At 42.6% G+C, this 27036-nt stretch overlaps 1 protein-coding gene across 1 annotated transcript in view; it reads right to left on the bottom strand.

Annotated features, from left to right (window-relative positions):
* eif2b3 (eukaryotic translation initiation factor 2B, subunit 3 gamma) overlaps positions 1-27036 on the bottom strand; it is a 183459-nt gene that overhangs the window by 60101 nt on the left and 96322 nt on the right. The window contains exons 4-5 of the mRNA XM_060931294.1: positions 12033-12192; positions 3302-3413 (exon numbers count right to left, since the gene is read on the bottom strand). Coding sequence (XP_060787277.1) covers positions 3302-3413; positions 12033-12192 — 272 coding nt within the window. The remainder of the gene's footprint in view (positions 1-3301; positions 3414-12032; positions 12193-27036) is intronic.

Raw genomic sequence — 27036 nt, 5'->3', positions numbered from 1 at the left:
CTCACGTTTTTCTTGCCAGTTCTGGGACTCGACGAGGGATGGCGAAAACTAAAAAAAAATCTTGACCGACCACCGAGCCTCATTAGCCGGTTAAAGTCAGTTAACCTATGAGTTTAAAATTCTAGAATTGGAATTATTAGAATCTATTCTAAATCTAATCGCGAGCATCCGCACATTCAGTCCCAGTCGCTGCCCTCCACTCACATTACCTTTTCTACAGCGCGAAACATTGAGTCAAACGCGGCACTGACGTCGAGGGGTTTGTATTGGAGCGGAGGACAAATGGCTCCAGCTTAGAGACAGTTTCAATTGGCCATGATGGCGTTGAAAATAAAGTCAAGTGCTAGAAGTAGTACATAACATTCAGTGATGGGAATAACAGCGTTAAAATAAAGGCTGTTATAACGCTGGGTAACCTAATTAATTAGCTACAATCGTTATAACGCCGATACCAATATCAACACACCATTACTGCATGGTATTGAAGTTGCTCTGAAGCCGTCACCGACTTGGCTCACAGACATAAAAGCTGCGTTTGTCACTCCCCCTCCAGACACCGCTGTCATTTCATTCTCTCCCCTTCCCTCCAAAAGTCAGCATCTGCGCCTTTAGTTTGTGTGGAGAGATATGATCTGCAATAACATGCATTGTTGGCTACAGACCGAAACACTTTCAGAATGCACTGGCCAAGGCAGGACTAAACTCCATGTGCCTTCTAATAATAATAAAAAAAAAAAAAAACAGAATAGTAATTTGTAAGCTAAAAAGTCTAGCCTGATACTTTTTTTTATTTTTCACAAATACAGTCAGTGTTAATAACTGCAGTAGGCTGTGTGTTGATATTAGGGATGTTAACCGAAAACCGTTTGACCGGTGATTGACCGAATCAACGTCGACCGGTTAATTTTTTTTTTGGTTGTCGGTTAAAAAAAAAAAAAATCAATTGTTCTGAAGCTGCCAATTTTGGAGTGGAGAACCTGGAATTCTGTGTTGTAAACGCTTGGGGCATGCCATGCGGTGTAAGGGCCTCTGCATGCTTTTGCGACAAGGCTTTCGCAGATAGCTTTTCGCAGACAGTTGTAATTTATCGTTGAGCGGGGAGTAATAGGCGTGCGCGATGTTATTCACCGCCACAACGCAAGGGGGCGCGAAGTCGCTAGGAGTAGTTGGTGGGTGTGGTTAGTGAAGTGTTTATCCTCTGGTTACTTATAATGACTAGAACTGGAGTCGTATAGATGTCCGTACTTCCTCACTTCCTCGATCAACCGCTCTTCGTGCTGCTCCATCTTCGCTCGTGTTTTTAAAAATGCCGGTCGTGAAAACAAAACAAACCGGGAAAGTAGGGAAGCGGAAGTGCGTGTACAGCGGATGTAGAGTGGACCAATCAGAGCCCTCTTGTCTGCGATGCTTCTGCGGTGGTCACAATTTTTGGGAGGTGCGCGCAGAGCGTCTGCGAAGGTGGGGGGGCTACGCAGACGCTATCTGCGACGCCATCTGCGAGGACTGGGTTGTCAGCATAAATTGGCCTTAACGACGACAGCTGACAAATCAGAAACACCCATTCAGTCATGTCCCGCCCTCCCGCCCCAGTTGAAGACCGCTGCCACTCGGCGAAAGAAAAGTGTAGAGACAGGCTTTTTAGCTTACAAATTACTATTCTGTTTTTTATTTTTTAATTATTATTAGAAGGCACATGGAGTTTAGTCCTGCCTTGGCCAGTGCATTCTGAAAGTATGTTTCGGTCTGTAGCCAACAATGCATGTTATTGCAGATCAGATCTCTCCACACAAACTAAAGGTAAATACTGTTTTCTTCTCATACTTCCTATGTTTCATGGACTGTAACGGTGTTTGCTTATGTAGTAATTTTAATACAGAATTTACTCTGATGAAATTATTCAGACACTCCAACGCCCCCCCCCCCCCAAAAAAAATCGGATCTGCACGATTCAGCCGTGAAAAAGGCGGCATCCGCCAAAAGGCGCGCCGTCTGCATCCATGTTTAAACTCATAGGTTAACCGACTTTAACCGGCTAATGAGGCTCGGTGGACAGTCAAGATTTTTTTTTAGTTTTCGCCATCCCTAGTTGATACTGCATACTGCTACGGACTAGGCACTTTTCTTCGAAGTGAGCCACAGAGACCTCATACTGCAATTGTTTTCCAGCTACTGATATTACGGTTACATGGCTGCTAATTGTGCACAGCCATTGGGAATGGAATAGCTGGAGCTGAGCTGATTAGCCGCTAAGCTAATATAGCAACTGTCTGATGCTAAGTAACATCAGTGAGTAACCAGGTTTTAGTTCAGATCTTGTGTATTATTATTACTTTGACATTAATATTCACGGGTGGCACGGTGGTGTAGTGGTTAGCACTGTCGCCTCACAGCAAGAAGGTCTGGGTTCGAGCCCCGGGGCCGGCGAGGGCCTTTCTGTGCGGAGTTTGCATGTTGTCCGCGTGGGTTTCCTCCGGGTGCTCCGGTTTCCCCCACAGTCCAAAGACATGCAGGTTAGGTTAACTGGTGACTCTAAATTGACCGTAGGTGTGAATGTGAGTGTGAATGGTTGTCTGTGTCTATGTGTCAGCCCTGTGATGACCTGGCGACTTGTCCAGGGTGTACCCCGCCTTTCGCCCGTAGTCAGCTGGGATAGGCTCCAGCTTGCCTGCGACCCTGTAGAAGGATAAAGCGGCGACAGATAATGAGATGAGACTAATCAACCATCGACTTCATTCATGCGCCGTGTTCTTGTTTCTTTGATGGTCAAGAATTTCCTTGATGTTACGTAGTAAAATGTAATCCAACACCGAGACTTTTCTTTCGCTGAGTGGCAGCTGTCTTCAACTGGGGCGGGAGGGCGGGACATGACTGAATGGGTGTTTCTGATTTGTCAGCTGTCGTCCTTACACCGCATGGCATGCCCCAAGCGTTTACAACACAGAATTCCAGGTTCTCCGCTCCAAAATCGGCAGCTCCAAAACGATTGATTTTTTTTTTTAACCGACAACCAAAAAAAAATTAACCGGTTGACGTTGATTCGGTCAACCATCGGTCATCGGTTAACATCCCTAGACTCGACCCAGCAACGTTTTGGGCCCAAGGCTGCCGCCTGTACTGTAGCACTAGAGACTCCTTAGAAAATGCTGAAAAATATTCATGTTTCCTTTAAGAATGTTCCGTTTCCCCGAGCAACGATGATGCACTTTGTGAAACAGCATGGTTTTTCATCAGGCTTCTGCTTATACGAGTGTGGGATGAGAACACGAGGGAGAAAAAAAAAAAAAAAAAACCCGGAACTTACTTGCGCATGATGGCCTTCCGGATCACGAGGCCTTCCTCCAGGTCCGCTTCGTTCGCCATGAAGAGGAGCCGCTTCCCCGTGCCGTCCACTCCCACAAAGTCTCGCTGCTCTCCTGATGCAACACACACACACTATGCAGCGTTATGGTTTTTTTCCAGACACGGTGCCAGCACTGCTCTGAGAGTAGACTATAATCGCACACGCACAATGCCAATCCTTCAGCATGTACAGTACACACAGCGCTGAAGCTTGAGATCATCATCACCACGTTTATTTATTTATATATCTACACGAGGCGGAGATCATCAGGCTCATCAGCGCAAGTTTGGTTCACTGGAACTGCCAATACAAACAGTTTCTGCGTTCCAGTCTGGATTCGTGAGTCGGATTGGGTGTGGCGAGCTCCGTTAGCGTTGGTGACCGACTACCCTGTTACCTTTTGGAGACTTTCCTATTCAATTCAATGCACTTCGGTTTGCACGTACTTGCCGGTACGTAGAGTTCTGAACGTGCTTCGGACGCCGCGACGCGATGTGCGTTACGGGAGGACGATGGAGTCGCTGGGCGAGCCGATTAAATAGCTGTGTGTTAAACGCCGCGCGATCAGGCATGTTTGCTGACAGACGACAGGAAAAGGCATCTGCTTTTTAATGGCTTGTTTCTGGGAAACTTGGCAGTTCTCGGCTGCGTTTACTGACAAAATAATTAGAAAAATCTGGATTGAGAAACTTTCATCCGACTACAGGCCAACAGAGGACGTCGTTTGGACTCTGATAATAATTATGAAAAACTTTTTTGAGCTGCGTTCAAACCTGTTACATCGGGAAAATCCAAATCCCTTGGTCCGACAGTCTTCGATGAACCTCCGAAATTATTTGCAATGTCACAAAAAACAGGCTTGGAGCGCTCGAGTCTGAATCGCGCCCTAATTTTAAGGACTCATGACTTGACTCGGACTCGTACATTAACTGCATTCGGACTCGAGACGAGGACCCTGATTTTTTAGTTTTTGTAACATGCCATAATAATTTGGCTTAAGATATTTATATCGATATTAATTTTTGTACTAATTTCGTGCCAGAGAAGCACATTCACTTGTTTGTACGTTATGTTCAGGAACAAACTAACGTTAACGGCGCTAAAATGCCTGGAGAGAACGTCACTAGGATTGTCCGCTTTGCTTATACAGACTTCTCGTGCAGTGGGAAAAATGCACTGCTGTGTGTTCCATATGTAGAAGAACTATCGAGGAGACGACGGGGACAACCTAGAACTTCAAACGTCATTTGGCAAGACTCCACCCAGAGAAGGAAGTGACACGCTATGTTCATTGCTCTGTTGATAGTGGGCGGGGCTTGCTGAGCGATGAACTAGCTAGTGTTAACCCTCTCTCATGTTATTTGCCCTGTTGATAGTGGGCGGGGCTTGCTGAGCGATGAACTAGCTAGTGTTAACCCTCTCTCATGTTATTTGCCCTGCTGATAGTGGGCGGGGTTTGCTGAGTGATGAACTAGCTAGTGTTAACCCTCTCTCATGTTATTTGCCCTGCTGATAGTGGGCGGGGTTTGCTGAGTGATGAACTAGCTAGTGTTAACCCTCTCTCATGTTATTTGCCCTGCTGATAGTGGGCGGGGTTTGCTGAGTGATGAACTAGCTAGTGTTAACCCCCTCTCATGTTATTTGCCCTGCTGATGGTGGGCGGGGCTTGCTGAGTGATGAACTAGCTAGTGTTAACCCTCTCTCATGTTATCTGCCCTGTTGATAGCGGGCGGGGTTTGCTGAGCGATGAACTAGCTAGTGTTAATCTTCTCTCATGTTATCTGCCCTGTTGATTGTGGGCGGGGCTTGCTGAGCGATTAACTAGCTAGTGTTATCCCTCTCTCATGTTATTTGCCCTGCTGATGGTGGGCGGGGCTTGCTGAGCGATGAACTAGCTAGTGTTATCCCTCTCTCATGTTATTTGCCCTGCTGATAGTGGGCGGGGCTTGCTGAGCGATGAACTAGCTAGTGTTAACCCTCTCTCATGTTATCTGCCCTGTTGATTGTGGGCGGGGCTTGCTGAGCGATGAACTAGCTAGTGTTATCCCTCTCTCATGTTATCTGCCCTGTTGATTGTGGGCGGGGCTTGCTGAGCGATGAACTAGCTAGCGTTATCCCTCTCTCATGTTATCTGCCCTGTTGATCGTGGGCGGGGCTTGCTGAGCGATGAACTAGCTAGTGTTAACCTTCTCTCATGTTATCTGCCCTGTTGATAGTGGGCGGGGCTTGCTGAGCAATGAACAAGCTTTTTATCTGATCTGTAGCCTATTCACTAAAATGGGGCAGTCGAGCAGTAATGTTAGTAATGTATTCACAGTAGCAGAGACGCTTTGACGCTTCACCGTCAAATGGCGCGGTTGGAGTCTTGTTCTCGAACTCAAAATTTTCTTTAATGACTTGGATTTGAACACTCGGGACTCGAACTCAAGGTTTCGTGACTCGACTACAACACTGAACAAACATGCATCGGATCTGAATGAGAACTGAAGTCATTTTTAAACTTGCTTTATTTCTTAATTAACGTGTTCTTCAATGACGTTTTGGGTTTTAGTAACCTTGTATCGTGACTCGTATCGGCAACTAATTGCAATTAAATATCATCCTTATCGGCCTGTTCGGTTTTTCGCCGTGTCGAATTTAGTTCGTTTGGTCCACGGCAGGCGTCGCTTATCCGCGTGATCTTCACCAGACTTGTGCGAGACTTCGAAACGTGACGTGTCAGCACCGCCATTTTGAAAACTGTTTTCCAAACGAAGTATTGCACAAAATCGAGTTTAAATGACGATTACCGCCTACTTTTTTTCAAACTTTCCTGACTGCTCTCAAAACAAACACAACTTCCGGCTTCGAAAGAGTCTTTTGACCATCCCTGTGTCCGAAATCGCTCCCTTCTCATTATATAGTGAGGACGCCATTCTGTAGTGCTGTCCGGAACCTTAGTGAGGATTATTTACACCCTATACAGTATAGTGCACTCGAAGTATCCCACAATGCATCACGAAAAGTAGCGTACAACGATGGTCACTAACCAAAGCGATAGATCCCATCATGCATTGCGGTCGCGCTGAAAGAAATCAAATTAAAAGTCTCAGATTTGACTGAATAAAAGGCAGCGGCAAAGAAGAAAGTATTCAGCCTTGATTTTAAAAGAACTGAAAGATGCAGGGCACGCAGTTCCCAGGATTAAATGCATTTTCCACAGACCATTTATTTATTCACTTTACTCAAATACAAAGTAAAATGGCAGTAAATCTTCTTTCTTTTCTTGCGTTCAACTAACAGACTGAGATTGCAGGTCATTATAACCTGTTGAATAACAGTCAGAGCGACAAAAATATAACCTAAAATGTACAAATAAAAATACTTGAAAATAAAAGTTAAATATCATTCAACAAAAGTCTAGAATGCTACCAGCACTTCAGAAGACATTTAAATAGTTTTATCCCCATTTCCGTCTTAATCATCTTCACTTCACTATCCCCATTATTATTATTATTAGCCTAAGTATGCCTGCATAATAGACGAGCTATATTAATTTCTCAGACATTTGCTCCATTATTATTATTACTACAACATATTGCATCTTTTTTATTCGTTAGTGTATGCCAGACGCTAATGCACCAATGAAAACTGTGATTTGCACACCGAAAATAATCAGTAATAGGCTATACAAGCTCACATATTGCATCATGAGGCGTTCCTGGCTTGTAAATCTCTTATTTTCGGTGCATGACACATTCACGCAGCTGAGCATGCTATGAATTAACAACGACAACGGTCTGCAGTGGGGCGACACAATTACACACTCAGCGAACATTTCTCCATTTGTGTATGAAAATACACTCCAACCACTCAGTTTGGCTTCATTTACAACCAACGGTGTCTTTTGATGCCAGCACGTAATTGAACGAGAGAAGACTGGTTTACCGGAGACAAAAGCGTTATCTCTGCTTCTGTTCCCTCCGACACACTACTGCCTCCGCCGACTGCACGCGCGTGCACACACCACATGTCGGGGCCGCGGATGAGTTACTCTCCCTTGATCAACGAAGTCGGCGGGGAATTTGCGGTTATTATCGGTACAAACAGCGCGAATCACAACTTAAATGAGTGCAGTTCAGTTTGACATTATTGTCAGTCCGTTAGATAAACATTTAATTTTATTAAAATCGAAAATTAATATTTAGAGCCTGTGGGCTACAAAAATAATAGTCATTAAAGTGCTGATGACACAAACATGACTCTATGCAATTTCTTAAATAAACTATACAACATGGCAAACATGTTAGATTTCTGTTATAATTACGTGAAAAGAAGCTGTTGTTACGCAAATATCCAACTTTTAATTGCACAGCACAAGAAAACTGGGTCCGTGGCTCGCGGCCATGTTGTGACGTCAGCGGGAGAACACGCTGCGGTTCACTGGCTGTTCTACTCTGGTTCTACTCAATGGAAATGACACATGAAAACACCGGTGAACACTCTAGTGCTAGCTCTTCCTCTTCTGGGAGTCTAGAATTGTGTTGATCTCTTCCGAATAGAATCTGTGATAGCCTACCCTCTTTACCCTTTGCCTCTCGTTGCTAGGCGGCAGTTACATGAAAGCCGCAAGCTTTCACAAGCAAATACATGACTGATATCATGCCGACTTTATGATTACATTTATGATTATCATGTAGAATCTATAGCTCTACGTACCTTTATCTTATGTCGTTTCACAACACATGTTCTGACAGGAGGACTGTCTTTGGATCCGGCATAGCTACTAGTAGACCCCCTCCGGAATACTGGCAGTGTTGCCAGATTGGGAGGTTTCCCGCCCAGTTGGGCGGTTTCAAGTGCATTTTGGTGGGTTTTGAACATATTTTGGGCTGGAAAACGTCAGCAGTATCTGGCAGATACTGCTGAAGTTTTCCAGCCCAAAATATGTTCAAAACCCACCAAAATGCACTTGAAACCGCCCAACTCGGTGGGAAACCTCCCAATCTGGCAACACTGACTGTAGGCACTGCTGATGGTAGTAACACACATTTGTGCTGAACTGACCACCCAAGAGATTCTTTTAAGCTGGGAAGGGTGTCAAAACAATCCAAATCGAAGTGTTCAGAGCACAGGACGGATGTTGGTGAGGGCTCCCACTTGTCACGAGTGCGCCTGACTTGCTTCACCCACTTCACATGCAGCTCGGGATCTCTGGGAAACTTGAATAAACTTACCCCATCCTTGTGGGTTTTGGAGCAAAAGCCGGCAACACAACGCGAAGGCATAATAACTATATCTATAATAATGTATAATGTCTAATAAAAGTACTAATAATGATAAACTGAACACCTGTCGCATCAACAACAAACTGGTAAGTTAGGAGGAAGGTTCTTTCGCTGACGTCATATAGCCCCTCCTCCTCATTCGTCTCCTGGGTGCTGCAGCCCCGTCAAATTTGCCCAAATAGCCGCGTTTTTTATCATAACTTGTAAAATAGGCGCCTTCGTGAATTAATATATGGATCATCGGGAATTACTTGTTATGTTACAAAACATCACCAAAGATGTCAAAAACGTGTCATCAGCACTTTAAGGTAGCCGGCTGGACTTAATTGTGTAGTCGGCTGTGATTAATGTGGGAAATGCGCTCAGTATAATACGGATTGATCACAAAAATACATGCGTGTTTATTATTTTGAAAACCCACCAGCCGACTGATCTGGCACATTTTAAGTGTGTGACAGTAGCGATGTAAATAACGGCACGACGGAGTAGTGCCCGAAAGCGTTTTTTTTTTTAATTTTACCGATGAGCTCACTATAGTCCTCTATTTAGTAATTCCCTCTATAGGGAGTAGTGAACGAGTGAGTGATTTCGGACACAGGGTTGGTCACTTTGATTTGCGCTGTACGTTTTACTTCCGTCCTACGACGTCTCGCGCAGGTCTCAACGGATCTTGTTTACGGCCGTTGCTTTGACATGTGGACTGATATATTCCGTAGCGCAGGGCTTTTCAAAGTGTGGGGCGTGCCTCCCCTAGGGGGCGCCAGAGTTCTTCGGGGGGGCGCAACGTGAGGAAAAATAAACCAGAATAAGTTACTATTGCGGGCATTTAGCGAACTTCAGCTAGCCTTTACCATAGACAAAATGAATCGATTTTTAGTACCTAAAGTGACAGTGAGTGAGGAGACAGAGTCTGGGCCAAGCAAAAAAAGAAGGAAGTATGACCACGATTATTTAAAGTTTGGATTTTCATGGACTGGAACTGAAGATGCTCCACTGCCACAGTGTGTTGTCTGCCAAGAGGTGCTAGCTAACGATGCTATGAGATGTTTAAAATGTGTAAAAAAGAGGTTTTAAAAAAGCACAGATGTTTAAAATGTGTAAAAAAAGATGTTTTAAAAAGCACAGATGTTTAACATGTGTAAAACAAGATGTTTAAAAAAAAACAGATGTTTAAAATGTGTAAAAAAGATGTTTAAAAAAAGCACAGATGTTTAAAATGTGTAAAAAAAAAGAGGTTTTAAAAAGCACAGATGTTTAAAATGTGTAAAAAAGATGTTTAAAAAAAGCACAGATATTTAAAATGTGTAAAAAAAGATGTTTTAAAAAAGCACAGATGTTTAAAATGTGTAAAAAAAGATGTTTTAAAAAGCCCAGATGTTTAAAATGTGTAAAAAAGAGGTTTTAAAAAAGCACAGATGTTTAAAATGTGTAAAAACGAGGTTTTGGGCGGCACGGTGGTGTAGTGGTTAGCGCTGTCGCCTCACAGCAAGAAGGTCCGGGTTCGAGCCCCGTGGCCGGCGAGGGCCTTTGTGTGGAGTTTGCATGTTCTCCCCGTGTCTGCGTGGGTTTCCACCAGGTGCTCCAGTTTCCCCCACAGTCCAAAGACATGCAGGTTAGGTTAACTGGTGACTCTAAATTGACCGTAGGTGTGAATGTGAGTGTGAATGGTTGTCTGTGTCTATGTGTCAGCCCTGTGATGACCTGGCGACTTGTCCAGGGTGTACCCCGCCTTTTGCCCGTAGTCAGCTGGGATAGGCTCCAGCTTGCCTGCGACCCTGTAGAACAGGATAAAGCAGCTAGAGATAATGAGATGAGATGAGAAAGCGAGGTTTTAAAAAAGCACAGATGTTTAAAATGTGTAAAGAAATTTTTTAAAAAGCACAGTTGTTTAAAATGTGTAAAAACGAGGTGTTAAAAAAGCACAGATGTTTAAAATGTGTAAAAAAGAGGTTTTAAAAAAGCACAGATGTTTAAAATATGCAAAAACAAGGTTTTAAAAAAGCACAATGTTTAAAATGTGTAAAAAAAAGAGGTTTTAAAAAAGCACAGATGTTTAAAATGTGTAAAAATGTTTTAAAAAGCACAGTTGTTTAAAATGTGTAAAAAAGAGGTTTTAAAAAGCACAGATGTTTAAAATGTGTAAAAACAAGGTTTTAAAAAAAGCACAGATGTTTAAAATGTGTAAAAAAAGAGGTGTTAAAAAAGCACAGATGTTTAAAATGTGTAAAAAAAGAGGTTTTAAAAAGCACAGATGTTTAAAATGTGTTTTATGATAAAATGATATTTTACAAATATGTTTTAAAAAGCACAGTTGTTTAAAATGTGTAAAAAAGAGGTTTTAAAAAAGCACAGATGTTTAAAATGTGTAAAAAAAGTTTTAAAAAGCACAGATGTTTACAATGTGTAAAAACGAGGTTTTAAAAAAGCACAGATGTTTAAAATGTGTAAAAATGTTTTAAAAAGCACAGATGTTTAAAATGTGCAAAAAAATGTTTTAAAAAGCACAGATGTTTAAAATGTGTAAAAAAAAAATTTAAAAAGCACAGATGTTTAAAATGTGTAAAAATGTTTTAAAAAGCACAGATGTTTAAAATGTGCAAAAAAATATGTTTTAAAAAGCACAGATGTTTAAAATGTGTAAAAATATGTTTTAAAAAGCACAGATGTTTAAAATGTGCAAAAAAATATGTTTTAAAAAGCACAGATGTTTAAAATGTGCAAAAAATATGTTTTAAAAAGCACAGATGTTTAAAATGTGCAAAAAAATATGTTTTAAAAAGCACAGATGTTTAAAATGTGCAAAAAAATATGTTTTAAAAAGCACAGATGTTTAAAATGTGCAAAAAATATGTTTTAAAAAGCACAGATGTTTAAAATGTGCAAAAAAATATGTTTTAAAAAGCACAGATGTTTAAAATGTGCAAAAAAATATGTTTTAAAAAGCACAGATGTTTAAAATGTGTAAAAAAAATGTTTTAAAAAGCACAGATGTTTAAAATGTGTAAAAGAAATAAATTAAAATGTGTACAACAACCATTTTTTTAAATACGAATGGAACATTAAGTATAGCAACAACAAAAATTGTAAGGGGGGGCGCTGTTGTTTATTTGCTCTCTGAGGGGGTGGGGGCTGACTCTCCCACACTTTGAAAACCCCTGCCATAGCGTATTTCAAACACTCAGCACTTGCTCGAGCAGCAACAAAATAGCTGTCAGAAATGCATTCCTATATTTAATAAAATGAGAAATAGAATTTTGATAATAAAAAAATATTGGTCTTCAGTTCTCCTTTAAGGAGAAAAGGCCACCCACACACACGGACTGGAAAACCATCATATACAAGTCTTATTTTTGAAATAATGCAGCACTTCCAAGTAACAAAATGAGCTCCGTTTCGCCTGTACTGCACAGCAGGGGTAACAGTACCTGCTTTCTTCTTTCCTTTCTGCCCAGGGACGGTCTCTGTGAATTCATGCACTTTACTCATGAGCATGGAAAGTGTGGCGTTGTGGGCTCGGAAAAGATCCACCACCTCGTGAAGCGCCACGTCCGTGATCAGGTCACAGCTCACCACCAGGATGTCCGTCTGAAATCAAAGAGCAGCATCGTGTGCCTGGGTGTAATTTTACAGGGTAAAATTAAAAGCAACTTGAGGTTTAGGATATAAAATACTTTCAGACAAACTAGAAAGACAAGATGTTCAACATCAGGAACCTGTGGGCTGTACGTGCGTCGTTTGACCATTGAGGTCAATAAATGTGTAATACCGTCATGGACGCACTTCTCACGCCAAACACTCACATTGTATGCAAAATTTTAGGCGCATTCTCCTTATCATGAATTTCTTCCTCTGAGTCACTATCGTAGTTCAACGAGTTAAAGGATCACGACTGGATGGAGGCGATGATTTCTTCGTCTGTTACGGAAACGACGGAGGTTACCGCTGTAACGCTGCCAATGTCCACCCACTGACTCGCTACGTTTTCTAAATCGTCACCATTCAGTTCATCCACGTGTTGCAAATCACCTTTGCACTGATGTCACATTTACGTTAGCGACCGTTGCTACTCTTATCCTGGGGGACAAGCGAACTTTGTTTCCATACTGTTCACATACTGAAGCCAAGCGAAGATGTCCAGCATCTGTTGCTGTTGTCTGAAGAAAACTACAGGTAAAAAAAAATTTTAAAAGCTTTACAACCTGATTACTTGGATAATCTAATGCCTCGGTCACAACCGGCCATACATGCTCCTACGGCCGGTCTACGTGCAAAAAACACAAGAAACGCACGGAGGGCGCGCGTGTGACGTGCTGATTTTCGAGCCGTAGTCTGGCCGCAGAGGTTCTTTGTCATGTCAAACAAACTCTACGGGCGCTTACGTTTTTTTCAGGTTGCAAGACAAACTTACGGCCAACGTGCGTCTTTCTCCACGAACAAAAAAAAAAAAAAAAAAAAACGCAGCGATTTGGGAAACGCCAAAAATCGCACGGCCAAAAAATTGTACGTCCGGTTGTGACCTAGGCTTTAGTCAGGAAGAAGCGAAGGATAGATACGCGGAAATTAGAGCTTATTATCGGTTATGATCCGTACAAAATTCCTCAAAATGACTGGAGTGATGGTGCAAATTTGTGGCCTAGTGTTAGCGTTACCTCCAAAGACGTTGGAATATACCTTCTTTTTCCCAAAGAATCCTGACACGGAAGAACGGTTAAAAAAAACAAAAAAAACCACTACAAAAGCAAGAAAACTGTCTTTGTGGAAAGACTTTTTCCCGACATCAGCTTTTGGGAATAGAAGTCTGCAAAAGCCAAAGCATTTACTCTCAAAGGACTCCGACCTGAACTGTGGGCTAGATGGTATCCCCCCCCAACAGGATCAGCTCATTCCAGTTGTAGCTGTAGTCATTTCGTAACTATAATCACCCTTGTAATAATAATTTCAATAAATGGTTAATGTTCGGTTCCCTCTTCATTTATTCTCCATTCAAAAGGCACAACTGAGTCGCACAGGTTGATCAGTGCGTAATGGACAATAACAATTTTATCCAACATAGTTTTTCCTGCCTTAGTCGATTTATTTCTATTTCACATGCATGCAGCTGTTGTAAAGTTCAGTGTGTTTGTGTCGAACTCTCTCGAACTGGGGGTTCATTACTACACTCTGGCTCCATGGTGGCATTTTGCCCAGGACTGGGTTCCTCTGATAACAGAAACAAAGCTCCAGCACTCTCTGCTCTTAATCTCCTCTGTTCTCTCAGGATATATCACGCATGTCGCTCCTTGTTGGGTTTTTGACTGAGTTATGTCCGAGTTGTTTGTTTGGTGCCCAGTCTGGGTTTTGTGTGTCAAATAGACCCCTTTCACTGACGTCACCCGAAACCGGAAGTAAACAGACCCTGCGCCATATTGGAAGACCAACAAACTCGTGATTAGGGGGAAATAACGGCAGTGGTATGTGAACCCACGAGAATAAAGTGGAGTGGCAAACGACTTAAACAAATCTGAGCTGTTTTATTTATGATTTATTGGCCCAACAGTAGACTTGAAAGAAACCTGTGTGAGACTTGGCAAAAAACTGGATATAATGGATAAGTCTGTGCATGATCTGCGGACACTTTGAGGTAAGCAAACGCAAGAAATTCAGATGTAAAACATGCTAAATTGGCCCCAAGTTGATAACTGTATGAGGAGCAAGCCTCCCAGACTTCTACAATTTAATAATAATAATAATAATTTAGGATGGTTTGGGGCTTGCTCGCTGCTGCCAGGTTGGTTGTTGAGTAGCCTGACTTTTTTTTTTTCTTGCGTGTGGTATCATTGTTGACGCGAGGTTGTTTTTTGAACATGCCAATGCGGACACGATTTCCCCTGATGAGTTATGACTTCAGACGCGATGCATGTGTGGAGTCCGCGTTATATGTGCGTAAGATAGGCTTCTCATGTGTTTGGAGATCCGCGCTCCGAGACAAGCGCAAGCACCCCCCCCAAGGGAAAAAAAGGGACCCCCCGAAAATATCGGCATAGTTCGAACACTGAGTGTAGGCACTGGGTGTAAACAACAAATAGTTTACAATGTCTGGGTAGCAAACAGATGGCAGAATTGGTGTCCGGTCCTCCTTGTGTTTCCATTCTCCCTTGCCCCGAGTCTTATCATATGGGTCAAACCCATCAATCACAGCCAGTTTCTCCACATACCGTGCCCTTTCTGCAGCTGGTAATGTACTCACATAACCCGAATTATCATCCATCGTGTCACTTTACTCTCGCTCGTACTTTGTTTTATATTGTGAGTGCATGTACTTGGTCTTCCAATATGGCGCCTAACAAAATCTTGCGGCGCGGTGACGTCATGTGAAAGGGGTCTATAAGGAAGCGGCTTCACCTGTAAGAAAATCAAACACTTTCATGAAGAAGCTGACTCGAAAAAATAAAATGAGATTCTTAAGCAAACTCTTCCATACTCGCTTCCAACTTTGTTTTTTAAAAATATATTTTAAAACACAATCGCGAATTTCTCTGGAGTTTTCTGGCTGAGCTCCTCTCGTTCTGTTCTCTTTAACCACACATTTCTTCACTGTTCTTGAAGCATTTGCTTCTCTTTGTTAGCGTTTTTCTTGATAGCGGGGGGACGGTAATGCCTTTTATCCATTTCTTGATTTGAACAACCAAAAACAGGGCAAAAATGAACCATATTGAAGACAGATTAAGCCTTGCTTACACGAAAGACGGTGTTTGTTTGATCCCCAGGTATAATCATGTGATGCGTGACGTCATGTGCAAGGGGTCTATAAAAACACCGCCAGTACACTTTACCTAGGTGTCAAGTTTAGCGGTATTGGCAGTCCTTTTGTCCATTTTTGATCCTTTGCTCACCGTTCTTGATAACTGTTAGTGATGGACACCTAAGCGAGGCTTATTAAGCCTTTGGTTAACTCACTTTGGCACAGGACTAATTATAGTACCATGTACCTGTTCCGGATTAGAGCGCAGTCACAGCGCACGCTTATAAGGACTATCTAAAACACACAGACTTGGCGAAGGATACGCCAATACATGAACAATACATGTTATGGTACTAACGTATTGTTCACTTGACTGTGGACTTGATTACTTAATGTTTGCCTCTGGTGGGTAGAGGAGCGCATGGCTCAGTGTGTCATGTAAGCAGGTGAATGAGGGATGCCATTGCAGGAAGAGTGTTGATTTAGAAACAGGCGGGAAGACAGTTCAAAAACGTAAGACAAAGGCGGGGTTGTGAAACTGGTGATGGTCACAAGAGGCTCAAACAGCATGGTGGAGGCAAAGACGAAAAGCAGAGTCCAAATACACAAAAAGTCAAACCCAGATGCAAGGCTTGGTAATGTGAGACATTAGGTACAGTGCGTATACCTCGCTAAGTCTGTGTGTTTAGAGAGTCCCAGGGCTCTACGTTAACTCTGAGACATGGTTGCCCATTCGGGCAACCATTTGTAGAAATCTGGTTGCCTGAACTCAGAACATGGTTTCCCAAATATTACATTTTTTTTTATTTATTATTCAACCTTCTAAGACGCTGTCTGTATCAACAAGCACTGACACTAGCGCCCCGTGCGAGTAATGCGGTAATTAGTTATGTAGTTTTTTTTTTCGTTTCCGGTTGAGAGTACGTCGTGCGCGTTCTGGCTGCCGCTTCTCACCGGAGCTTTTTTATTTTATTTTATTTCTTTTTCTATTTTTTTTTTCTGTGTGTTTGTGTCGTTTGATGTTCGTTTGAGTGTTTTGTCCGCCGGTTGTGGTGTAGCTCCGGACCCAGTTTTGGGCGTCGGTTCCCTCCAGGCCTTGGTTCACTGTGGGTGATGCCTGTGCTCCCAGCTGTGGACTGCAGTGAGCTCGTTGCTCATTTTACATCGTGGTTGTCCAGCGCTCTGCGCTTTAATGCTTGGCGTGATGTTCCGAGTGATGTTGCTCGGTGGTGTCGCGGCGGCTGTACAGGCGGTTTGGGACATACCAGCGCTCTGCGTGGCGGAGCTTCTGTGCTCACTTTGTGGATCCACGGCATGGTGTTGAGCGATGTTGCTGATGGCGTCACGGCGGCGGTGCTGGAGATGTGGGACTTGTTTTTGTGCGCCTTTTGGTGGGACTGTGGCTGCTACACCACGGGAATTACATCCTGACCCCTAATTGGTGGACTTTTTATTATTTATTTATTTTTCCCCTTTGTCTATAATTGTAAAGCGTCCTTGGGTTTTTTGAAAGGCGCTATACAAATTTAACTTATTATTATTTATTATTATTAGTGAAGGACATACCAATATCAGTCCCCCCAGGATTCCGCGGGCCTTTATTGTGATTGTTGCGGGCTAAAATGTCTGATGTTGCGGGGGGTTTCCAAAAAATTGCAATGAAAGTTGCGGTGTTTTTTAGGTTTTTGTTGCGATTACATTGCGGGAGAAAGTGAAAGTTGCGAGAAATTGTTGCGATTTTCTCTTTTTGTGATTAAAATTGAGTGACATGTTAAATATTAAGTTATTACTTAAAAACTATTGATTAAAAAAACAAAGACACTGAGAAATGGTCCTATAAACAACTTTACCAATATAAAAGATTACCAGGACTACAAAAATGCAGAAAAATAGGCTTTACTTATCCAAATGCACCTGTTGGTTCAAAAGTTAAAGTGCATAGAACCTCACAGCACAACATGAAGTTACCTTAAAATATAATATAAATGCCTCAGCTTTCATGTAAGAAAAAAAACTATTAATACTAGTACTGTGTGCAGGCAGTCTCTCCTGAAGACTAAATTAAACAATAATTATAAACTAATAAAATAAATGGCTCAGGCTTCATAGAAGAAAGAAAAAAACAATTTGAACAGAATCTCACAGTATGATGCTGAAGCTGCCGAAACAATGGAAAATAAAATACCATTTTGGCAAAAACGTTGGCATCCATTAATTTCTTGTATTAAGTAAAAAAAATAATGTAAAGTGCACACAGTCCTTCACTGTAAACATAACACACTTTCAGTAACAGAATTTAAGCCTACAGAAACACTGACTCGCACATGCAGTGTTGCCATATACTGCTGACATTTTCCAGTCCAAAATATGTTCAAAACCCGCCAGAATGCACTTAAAACCGCCCAATCTGGCAACACTGCGCGCATGCTGCTTCTCTTGAACGTATACACGGAAGTAAGGCGGAAGGGAGTTTGTCGACGTCACCTCAAGACGACGCCAACGATTGGTCAAATTTGCGGGAAAGTTGCGGTGATTGGATATAATTGCAACACCGGCCTGAATTCACGGGGATTGGTTGAATTTGCGTTGAAGTTGCAAATCGCGAAATCCTGGAGGGTCCGAATCGAACACTGAATATGCACTACGCGATAATTATTAGCAATGGGAAACTGCATTGCGAGCCCGCGATGTGCAAATGTGAATTCCGCTAGTTGTTGAACATCCCATAATGATAACATGGACGCGGTCTTTCCGAGTCAAACAATCGCAAATCGTGATGGAATTTCATCATAATATGAATGAATAAACATCGTTTTCCACGCAACTTGACATATTTGGGTAGTTGCCCGATCGGGCAAGCATTTGTGAGAGTCTGGTTGTCCGAATCTATTGAATGGTTGCCCCGGGCAATCGGGCTACTGTTAATGTCGAGCCCTGAGTCCTTGTAAGTGTGCGCTGTGATTGCGCTCTAATCTGGAACAGGTACATGGTACTATAATTAGTCCTGTGCCAAAATGAGTGCCAATGCGCATGGACATGACAGTGATTTTTTTTTTTTTTTGAAGACTCCGACTCATCGTCACTAAAGGCGAAGGACACAAACTGAGTTTGTTATGTGCAGAAGAGTTTGTTACAGTGCAGTCTGCTTCTGATCCAAGGCTGAAGGCCCATCAAGACAAGGCACAAATATAATCCGCTGTGCTTTATAAACCGAGCTCTTTCTGATTTCGAATCCGCTACAGTCCTGAGTCTTGATGTAGCTGCATAGTTGGAGGTTTTCCTTCCAACCAACATATTCTTGGGTTCCAGCAGTCACATGACTTTTCTTAGAGGTTTCACTTCCGGTAAAACAGCTGGTGGTCAAGCAAACCAAAATGGCTGCCGTAAGCCACTGCTGGCTTTAGATCTATTCAGAAGATTGCTATGTGCAATGGAATCGACCCCTACAGTCTGGGAAAGAAGGATTTGTCATACGATCTCAAGTCACTGCCGAATGAATCCTGTATTGTTTTTGCCCGTTTAAATGTGTGTTTGTTTTTATTAAAGCTTTTCGTTCGCGTCTTTACAACGAAGCGCTGCAAGTTGAAGTGTAAACAAGCAACAGTTCCCCTGATTCTCACTTGTGTTGGCTCTTATCTCTCAGGTAAATCATTCACAAAGATCATCAGGAACCCCTTTAAAGACCTGGATCTTAGTTAAACCAGACGGAGAAGTGATCATGCCGCATTGTAACTGTGTGGCTGGGGACGAAATTTTGTCGCGACCTTCATGCATATGGACTTTGTGAGGAGTAAACAAAGAAACAGCTGGGGACTTTAGCGCTTCATGACTAAAAAAAAGTGCTGTAAAATAACGACACATAGCAAGAAAAGTACTTGGAAAGCACTAACGACAGCTGAGAGGGAGATACAAACCTTTCACCAAGTGATCACTGCAAACTCGAGCATGCTTCGACTCGGATCCCTTCGATTTCAGTGAGAGGTTCAAAAGCCACCTTTCTCGACATCTTTTTGTGAAATCCTGCGTTCGGAATTCACCCTTTTTTTTATTAGTTCACGGGGAACCCTAAAGAAACTTTGATCCGTTTCATGATTTGATCGATTCGAACAACGCAAGCGTGAGGCATTTTTCATGCGAGCAATGCACCTTGTCCATACAAACGCTTTGCCAACTGAGCTTTGGTAGACCACCAGCTAAAGTTTTGAATAACTAATGAGGTGGATGTGACGTCACGTGAAACCCAAGAATTAGATCCATTTGAGTGTCTAATTATCGAGCGCATCATGTGTCCGCAATGAAAAAGGACTATAAAATACACTGGCTTGGTGAATGGAAATCCTTCATGGACCAACTTGTACTCTCCAGATCGACAAGACCAATTACCACTACTTGAGGCACACAATCTGGATCTCTCCGAAGCATCCAGGGCCCTGAACAGAAAACATGCCAAAAGGGTTGAGAAGAATTGTCCTAACGTGGTCCATCACGATCAACGAGTTCCATTTTATATGGACAAAACGAGCAACGAATCGAATGGTTCGCTTGACGAAGGCAACTGATATGGAATGTATTACAAATCTGAATGATGGATGAAAGCTTAGATGGTGCAAAGAGCGGATAGTTCTTGATCGGCCACTTCTGTTTAGTGTCAAATGTTCCGAGATGCTACAATGCGACAAAAGTCAAGTCAGGAACTCAAGGACTTCCGTCTCATACAGTCTCCAGCTTAGTGTACATGTACGCATCTTTCCACGCCAGTTCTGACGCTTCGTAAAGACTCCTCGCTGTATGAAAAGCCCCCCTGTATTTCTCTTGACGACAGTCACAACAAAAGTCGGGTTTATAACATTATGGCGCGGCTGACGCGGCGAAGGAGCGGGGGATCGAGCTGCCTCCGTAAACACTTTGCTCTGGCTGAGCCTTCATCTGTGCAGGCATATTTGTACATGCGTGTGAGTGAGCGCAGGCGCGGAGGGGAACCCGGCGATAAATCGTGCTCGCCTTTGCCATTGTTTCTGTTTAAGTTGTCTGGTTCCCATCTGGTCTGCCCATCTCGAGCCTGTGGATAAATAAACGGGGGAGTGCGAGTGGTGAAAAAAGGGCCTGTAAGAGAGCGCCTGGCTCTGTGAGAGCTGCATGCCTCATTGGGGAGGCCCTGCCGTGATGCTCCAGCTCCGGTTTTCTCCCTCCTCTCTTTCCCTCTCCCTCCGGGCAAACAGCCGAAACCGAGGACACATGCTCAACAGATAAAGATGACCAGAAACCTGACGAAGCTCCAGTCTGCTACTCCACAGCTGCAGCAGCAGGCTTTACGCAGAAGCTCGGTTTGTGATAATGTGTTTTGTATGACTTTCCAACATGTCCGGGTCGTTGCCGTGCAGAACGTGAAAAACCAGGACGAAGACTGGCGAAGTGCAAAGAGGCTCGTTTTGAAAAGTCCATGCGTAATTCTTGACGAAGAAGAACTCGAAAGGCTTGAATATGAATATTAAAATCACTCCGAACCAGGAAAAATTAGAAACAGGAGTCCAATGGGGAGCGACTCTGCTCTAAAAGCGTATGCCGTCTCTTTAGGCAGTGGCCTCCTGAAGTAAACACCGGGTTAGACACAGGATTCTGACACGACGATGAGAATGATGTTAGAATGTAGTGAAAATCACGTATACTGGAATGCATAACTGATTATTGACACACGTCTGGCAAGATGATACAGAACCTCCATACATTATGATGGGATCTAAACTCCGTCATTTTTGTGGAGACCAGAACAGCCTTAAGCTGCATGAAAGAAGGGAAAGACAGCGATATTTTATATATATATATATATATATATATATATATATATATATATATATATATATATAAAAAGGCTTGTAGTATTCAAGTCCGACTCGTGCTCTATATAAAAACTGTGAAAACGCACCTACTTTGCGAAGTATTGATTTGCGTTGCTGACACATTACCCTTATTTCCTTGTTTGGTTTCCTGGTCCCTGATTTCCTGTTTCTCGTCTGTGATTCTGCCGAGTCTACGATAGCCTGTTTGTGCCTCGCTCGACCTATTGCCCGTTTCATCGTTTTACAATTTTGCCTGCCGTTCTGGATTGATTACCATCTTCACTTGTATTAATAAACACACCTTCTGCACTTCCATCTGGCTCCCAACCACCTCTGACAGAAAACTTCACACTCCCTGATAAAGAGAAGCACATTCGCCTGTTCATACGTCATGTTCAGGAACAAACTAACGTTAATGGCGCTAAAACGGCCGCCGTCAAATGGTGCAGTTGGAGTCTTGCTCTCGGACTCGACTCGACATTTTTTTTTTAATGACTTGGACTTGAACACTGGGGACTCGGATTGAAGGTTTAGGGGCTCGACTACACACACACACATGATTTTTTTTGTTTTGTTTTTGGTGTGAGACAAACCTTTGCTTTAAAAAAAAAAAAATATATATATATATATATATATAGTAGTCTCAGGTCCAGTGAGTGCAGTTTGATAAGGAAATGAGCTGTAGGTTTTACTGAGCATCTTACAGAACCAGCCGCAGTTCTTCTGGACACTTTGACTGTCACACTTGCTTCTTCATTTTGCTCCAAAACCCAGCAGCCTTCATTATGTTTCCTTTTTTAATCGGAAAAGTGGTCTCTTATGGAATACACTGCTCAGTTACAAACTTTTTTTTTTTCCTGTAACATTTAAATTTAGGGGAAAAATTCTATGGGTTGTTTGTCTGTGGGAAATTAAATCAATCACTCCATCATTGATTATTTTCCTATAACTGCAGGTTCCTTTACTCCTTACATAAATCGGTCATGTTCTTCATTTTTGCCTACTGCCTTTCAATTTCGTTTTGGAACAAATGTGCTACTGTGTGTGTGTGTGAGTGAGAGAGAGAGAGAGAGAGAGAGAGAGCGAGAGCGCGTGCACGTCCAAAACTCAACACATGCGGTGTTTATACATAATATATTATACCCCTCCCCCAAAAAAACTCCACCTCCACACTCCCTGCCCCAAAGTCAATACAATTACAGCTGCAAGTCTCTTGGGTCATGTCTCTATTAGCTTAGCACATCTAGCCACTGGGATTTTTGCCCATTCCTCAAGGCAAAACTGCTCCAACTCCAAGTTAGATGGGTTGCGTTGGTGTCCAGCAATCTTCAAGTTATGTTACAGATTCTCAATTGGATTGAGGTCTGGGCTTTGACGAGGCCATTCCAAGACATTTAAATGTTTCGCTTTAAACCACTCCAGCGTAGCTTTAGCCGTATGTTCAGGGTCATTGACTACGTTTACATGCACGTCCAAATCGAGCTGCTGTTGGTAATCGAGCAAAGGGTCCCAGCAGGGGTGCCAGAGAAATCCAATCCTACATGCACAAGTGAAATCAGGCTATTGTGCAAGGTGCATTGTGCACCCGAGCCACATGTGGCGCTACACGCCCCATTGTGTTGGTACACTTCCGGTTGTCGTCACGAAGAAGAGCTTATAGTGTTGCCAGATACTGCTGACGTTTTCCAGCTCAAAACATGTTCAAATCCGCTAAAATGCACTTAAAACCCCCAATCTGGCAACACTAGTTCCGTGTTCAAGCTGTTCGGCTTGCTCTAACAGACTATGGCTACAAACTGTCCGGCGCAGACCACTGTTTTGTAAGACAACTTATTTTGCACAATAATATTTTTCTAAAGTCCATTTTTTGCTTACAAAAAAAAATTTTTTTTTTGCTTACAATTTAACTTATGTCTTAATAAACACACAAAAAGTTCAACTGTTTTGTTTTTATTGACATTCTTCAGATGTTGGATATATATATACACACACAAATACAATGACTTATGTACACAATTCACAGCTATGCAACAGCTGTACAGATGTATTTGGTGATACAGTAAGTGAGCTAAATTTTAACAGTGCAAACAATGCCACAAAAAGAAAAGATTCATGCCGTTGTCATGATTCGTTGTCATGCCGACCGAGGCTGTTGTGTTTCCCGCTTGTGGTCTCGTCACTCGTCACTTCCGGAAGTAGCTCGACAACTAGCTCGATAGGGTATACATGCGCAAAGTAGCTCGGCAGAAATCGCATAAACTAGGTCGTGTAGCTCGAGTCCGAGAAATCGAGTTCGGTTCAATTTCAGCCGAATTAAGGTGTATACATGGCATTTTGAACTTCGATTTCAGTCAAGCAACGGCAGAAATTCGATTCTCTCTATGTGCATGTAAACGTAGTGAGTGTCCTGCTGGAATGTGAACCTTCATCCCAGTCTCAAGCCTCTGTCTGACTCAAACAGGTTTTCCTCCAGAATTGCCCTGTATTTAGTGCCATCCATCTTTCCTTCAATCCTGACCAGCTTTCCTGTCCCTGCAGATGAAAAATATCCCCACAGCATGATGCTGCCACCACCATGCTTCACTGTAGGGATGGTGTTCTCAGCGTGTTGGGTTTGCGCCACACATGGCATTTCCCATGATGGCCAAAAAGATCAATTTTTGTCTCATTTGACCAGAGAATCTTCTTCCATGTGTTTGGGGAGTCTGCCATGCGCTGTTTGGTGAACTCCCAACACGTTTTCTTATTTTTTCTTGTGTACGGCTTAAAGTGGCCCTATGGACAGATACTCCCATCTCAGCAGTACATCTTTGCAGCTCCTTCAGGGTTATCTTTCTTGAATCTCTGACTAAAGCCCTCCTTTTTTGGTCTGCGAGTTTTGTTTGGCAGCGTTCTCTTGTCAGGTTTGTCAGAATATGGTGCTATATTCTTTCCATTTGGTGATGATGGATTTAATGCTGCTCCGCGGGATGTTAAAAGTTTGGAATATTTTATTGTCTCTGACCTGTTTGGAGTGCTCCTTCGTCTTCATGTTGCTTCGTGCTATTGCAGACTCGGGTGGCCTTTCAGAACAGGTGTGTTTACATCATGTGACAGATCATGTGACTGATTGCAAACAGATGGACCTTCATCAACTAATTATGTGACTTATGTGAGTTATGTGGTTTTGACCAGATCTTATTGAGGGGTTTCATAGCAAAGGGAGTAAATAAATATGCACTAACAACGTTTTTTTTTCCCTTCCATGATATAAAATCCTTTTTAATTCTATGTTGTAATACAACAAAACAGCGGAGACTTTTGAGAGGTACTGTATTTATGCAACAATTTCAATATGCTCAAAAGACAGGGTGGGGTGGGGAATGTGCACGTGAAAAATGTGATCGCATCTGCACACGGGAGCACACACGTGCGCTAAAATGCCTGCAAATATGCAACAAATGTGAACCCACTCCATCAATGTCGCGGCAGAACTGACCGCATAGCATGACATAGCTACGCTACTATTTTTTTTTTCACACCCTGGGACACGACAACTGGCCGAACGCCTCCGAGTGCCCGAGTCCCAAACGCAGCAGGGTGGACGAGTGGATGTGTGGACGTGCATCCTCCTTTAGCACGCTATGCCCTGGTCATTGGGACGCGAGAAAACATTTAAACTCAGAACACTGCTGTGAGACTTGGAACACGGCTGTGCGAGTGAGCATGGGGGGGGGGGGGGGGGGGGATGGGTAGAAGAGAGGAAAGGAAAGGAAAGGAAAGAGGGGGTAGGAGGTCAGGCCACCCACACACTGCTGTAGTTCTGCCTGACTTACACCCCCCCCCCCAGGCGCTGCCAGGTGAGACCACCCAGAAGGAGAGGAGAGAGGAAGAGGGTGGAGAAAGAGGAGTGAAGGAGGCGGCGAGTAACACAGGCACGAAACCAGGGCTTGGTAAAATAGCTTGAATTATGTTTTTGACTCGAATGCTGTCATGCCAGTGAGCTGCTCTGAAGTCGAGAAACCTCACGGTATAATAACAGGAGAGCCGATTTGTCCTTTTGGTATAAAACCGTTTCTGCTTCGAGCGTATTTCAAGGGACGTCCTGCTTTCGGATTTCTTTCCTGCGGCACATCATCATATCCTCATGAGAGAATCTAATATTACAAGCCCTCAGTGAAAGTGGGTCTTCGATCCCGACTCTCTGAACGTACACGTCGATATTTTCAACAACCTCGGTTTTACAAATGACTTCATATTACTGGAACAATCCACATCTAATCTAACAAATAAATAAATAAATAAAGGGGCCGTCTCAGAAACTGGTCTCTCATTTGGGACATTCTGGTCAAAAAATAAATTTTCTAATTTTACTTTTTTTTTTTGCATTTACCGAACACTCAATATTTCTTTTGTCATGTTTAATAAGGATAAAGATAGCATCTTGCTTTATCTGCCCTCCACTGTGGAACATTCTTTTGATTACAGTTCAAATGCTTTTATAACTCCATCATGAAGAATTAAAGCCCCTCCTTCACAGATGAGTGAAAATATTGAATAAATTTCCTCTTTTTGATTGCTTGGGTTAAAAATGCCAAGTTATGATGACTGAATTGATTATTCACTTAAATATGAATAATATGATACATTTTGGGGATTTGATATGGCGAAATAGGACACGATGGAAAAATCAAGAACACACCGGAAAGATGAGAATAACGGTGGTGGTAAAAGAACAGCGACTGTACCGGCTGAAGGTCGCGCGGGTCTCTGCTGCGCCGCGCGAGCAACGGGACATCACTCCCGCACCGAACGGAGCGCGAGGCAGGGGCGGGGCAAAATGACTGGCCGTAGATTCTATCAAAAGTTCAATCTAAATTGACCATGGTTGCAAAATATTGGCCAAAAATACGCAAACGCTACGAAATATGAAAGTAAGATGAAAAAGAAACATTCTGTTGCCTTATACTGCAAGACTAAAACAAAATAAAACTGTCAGAACTCACCTTTTCAGTGATAACGTCCGAACAGATCACTCGCGTAACAAAGACCGCAAATGGAAGCACGATCAACTTCTAAATGCTGGAGTGGAAAATTCTATTCTACACATGCAAATTGTTAATGCGTGTCCTTCCCCGCACACAAATAACACGCTACGGTAAGAAATAGACCACGACTCATTTTATAGCTCAGAAATTCATACAAGACCAGCTACCATCGTAACATATTCTGTAAGAAACATATTCTATACCTAACTTTCAGCTTGCGTTTTAAAAAACAACATCACAGATTTATAACTAAATGTTTATATGGCGCAGTGATTTTAAGTTACTACTTTTGGTGAGGTAGTGACCTTGACCCTGAGGCTTTCCGTTTAGATCAAAACACGCGATCGTATTGGTTTTGCGGAAAATGGAGTTACGATGGTGATGAAATATTTTGCATGATGTTTTATTGCGGTTATGATTATTCTGTGAGCGCACCAATCCTTAGGTGTATAAAGTTACAACTTAAAATACAATTAGTGATAACTGTAGACTTTTCAGTGGACGGCAACCTTTTTAAGGGAATGCGATGTAGTCAACCATTTATCATGTCCCAGATCAAGCCGCCATTTTTCCACAAATTTGCAGAATTTTTGCCAAATTCTGAATTGAGTATTCACAAAGATTTAGTTTTATCTGTATTTCTTTCATCATTTTATTTCAAATTAAAACCATCACCATTCAAAACCGTATAGTTTATTGACTGAGTATATTTAGTGGGGGACCCCCACAGTACCCAGTTTCTGAGACAGACCCATACAGTCCCTGACAAAAGTCTTGTCACTTGGGTACAAGTTGACCTTAAATGCCCCTCAAATATATGTCTAATCATTTTTTATTTTTTTTT

This window comes from Neoarius graeffei, chromosome 1 (genome assembly GCF_027579695.1).
Source record: "Neoarius graeffei isolate fNeoGra1 chromosome 1, fNeoGra1.pri, whole genome shotgun sequence".
Taxonomy (NCBI): Eukaryota; Metazoa; Chordata; class Actinopteri; order Siluriformes; family Ariidae; genus Neoarius; species Neoarius graeffei.
This window is presented reverse-complemented; position numbering and strand designations above follow the sequence as displayed.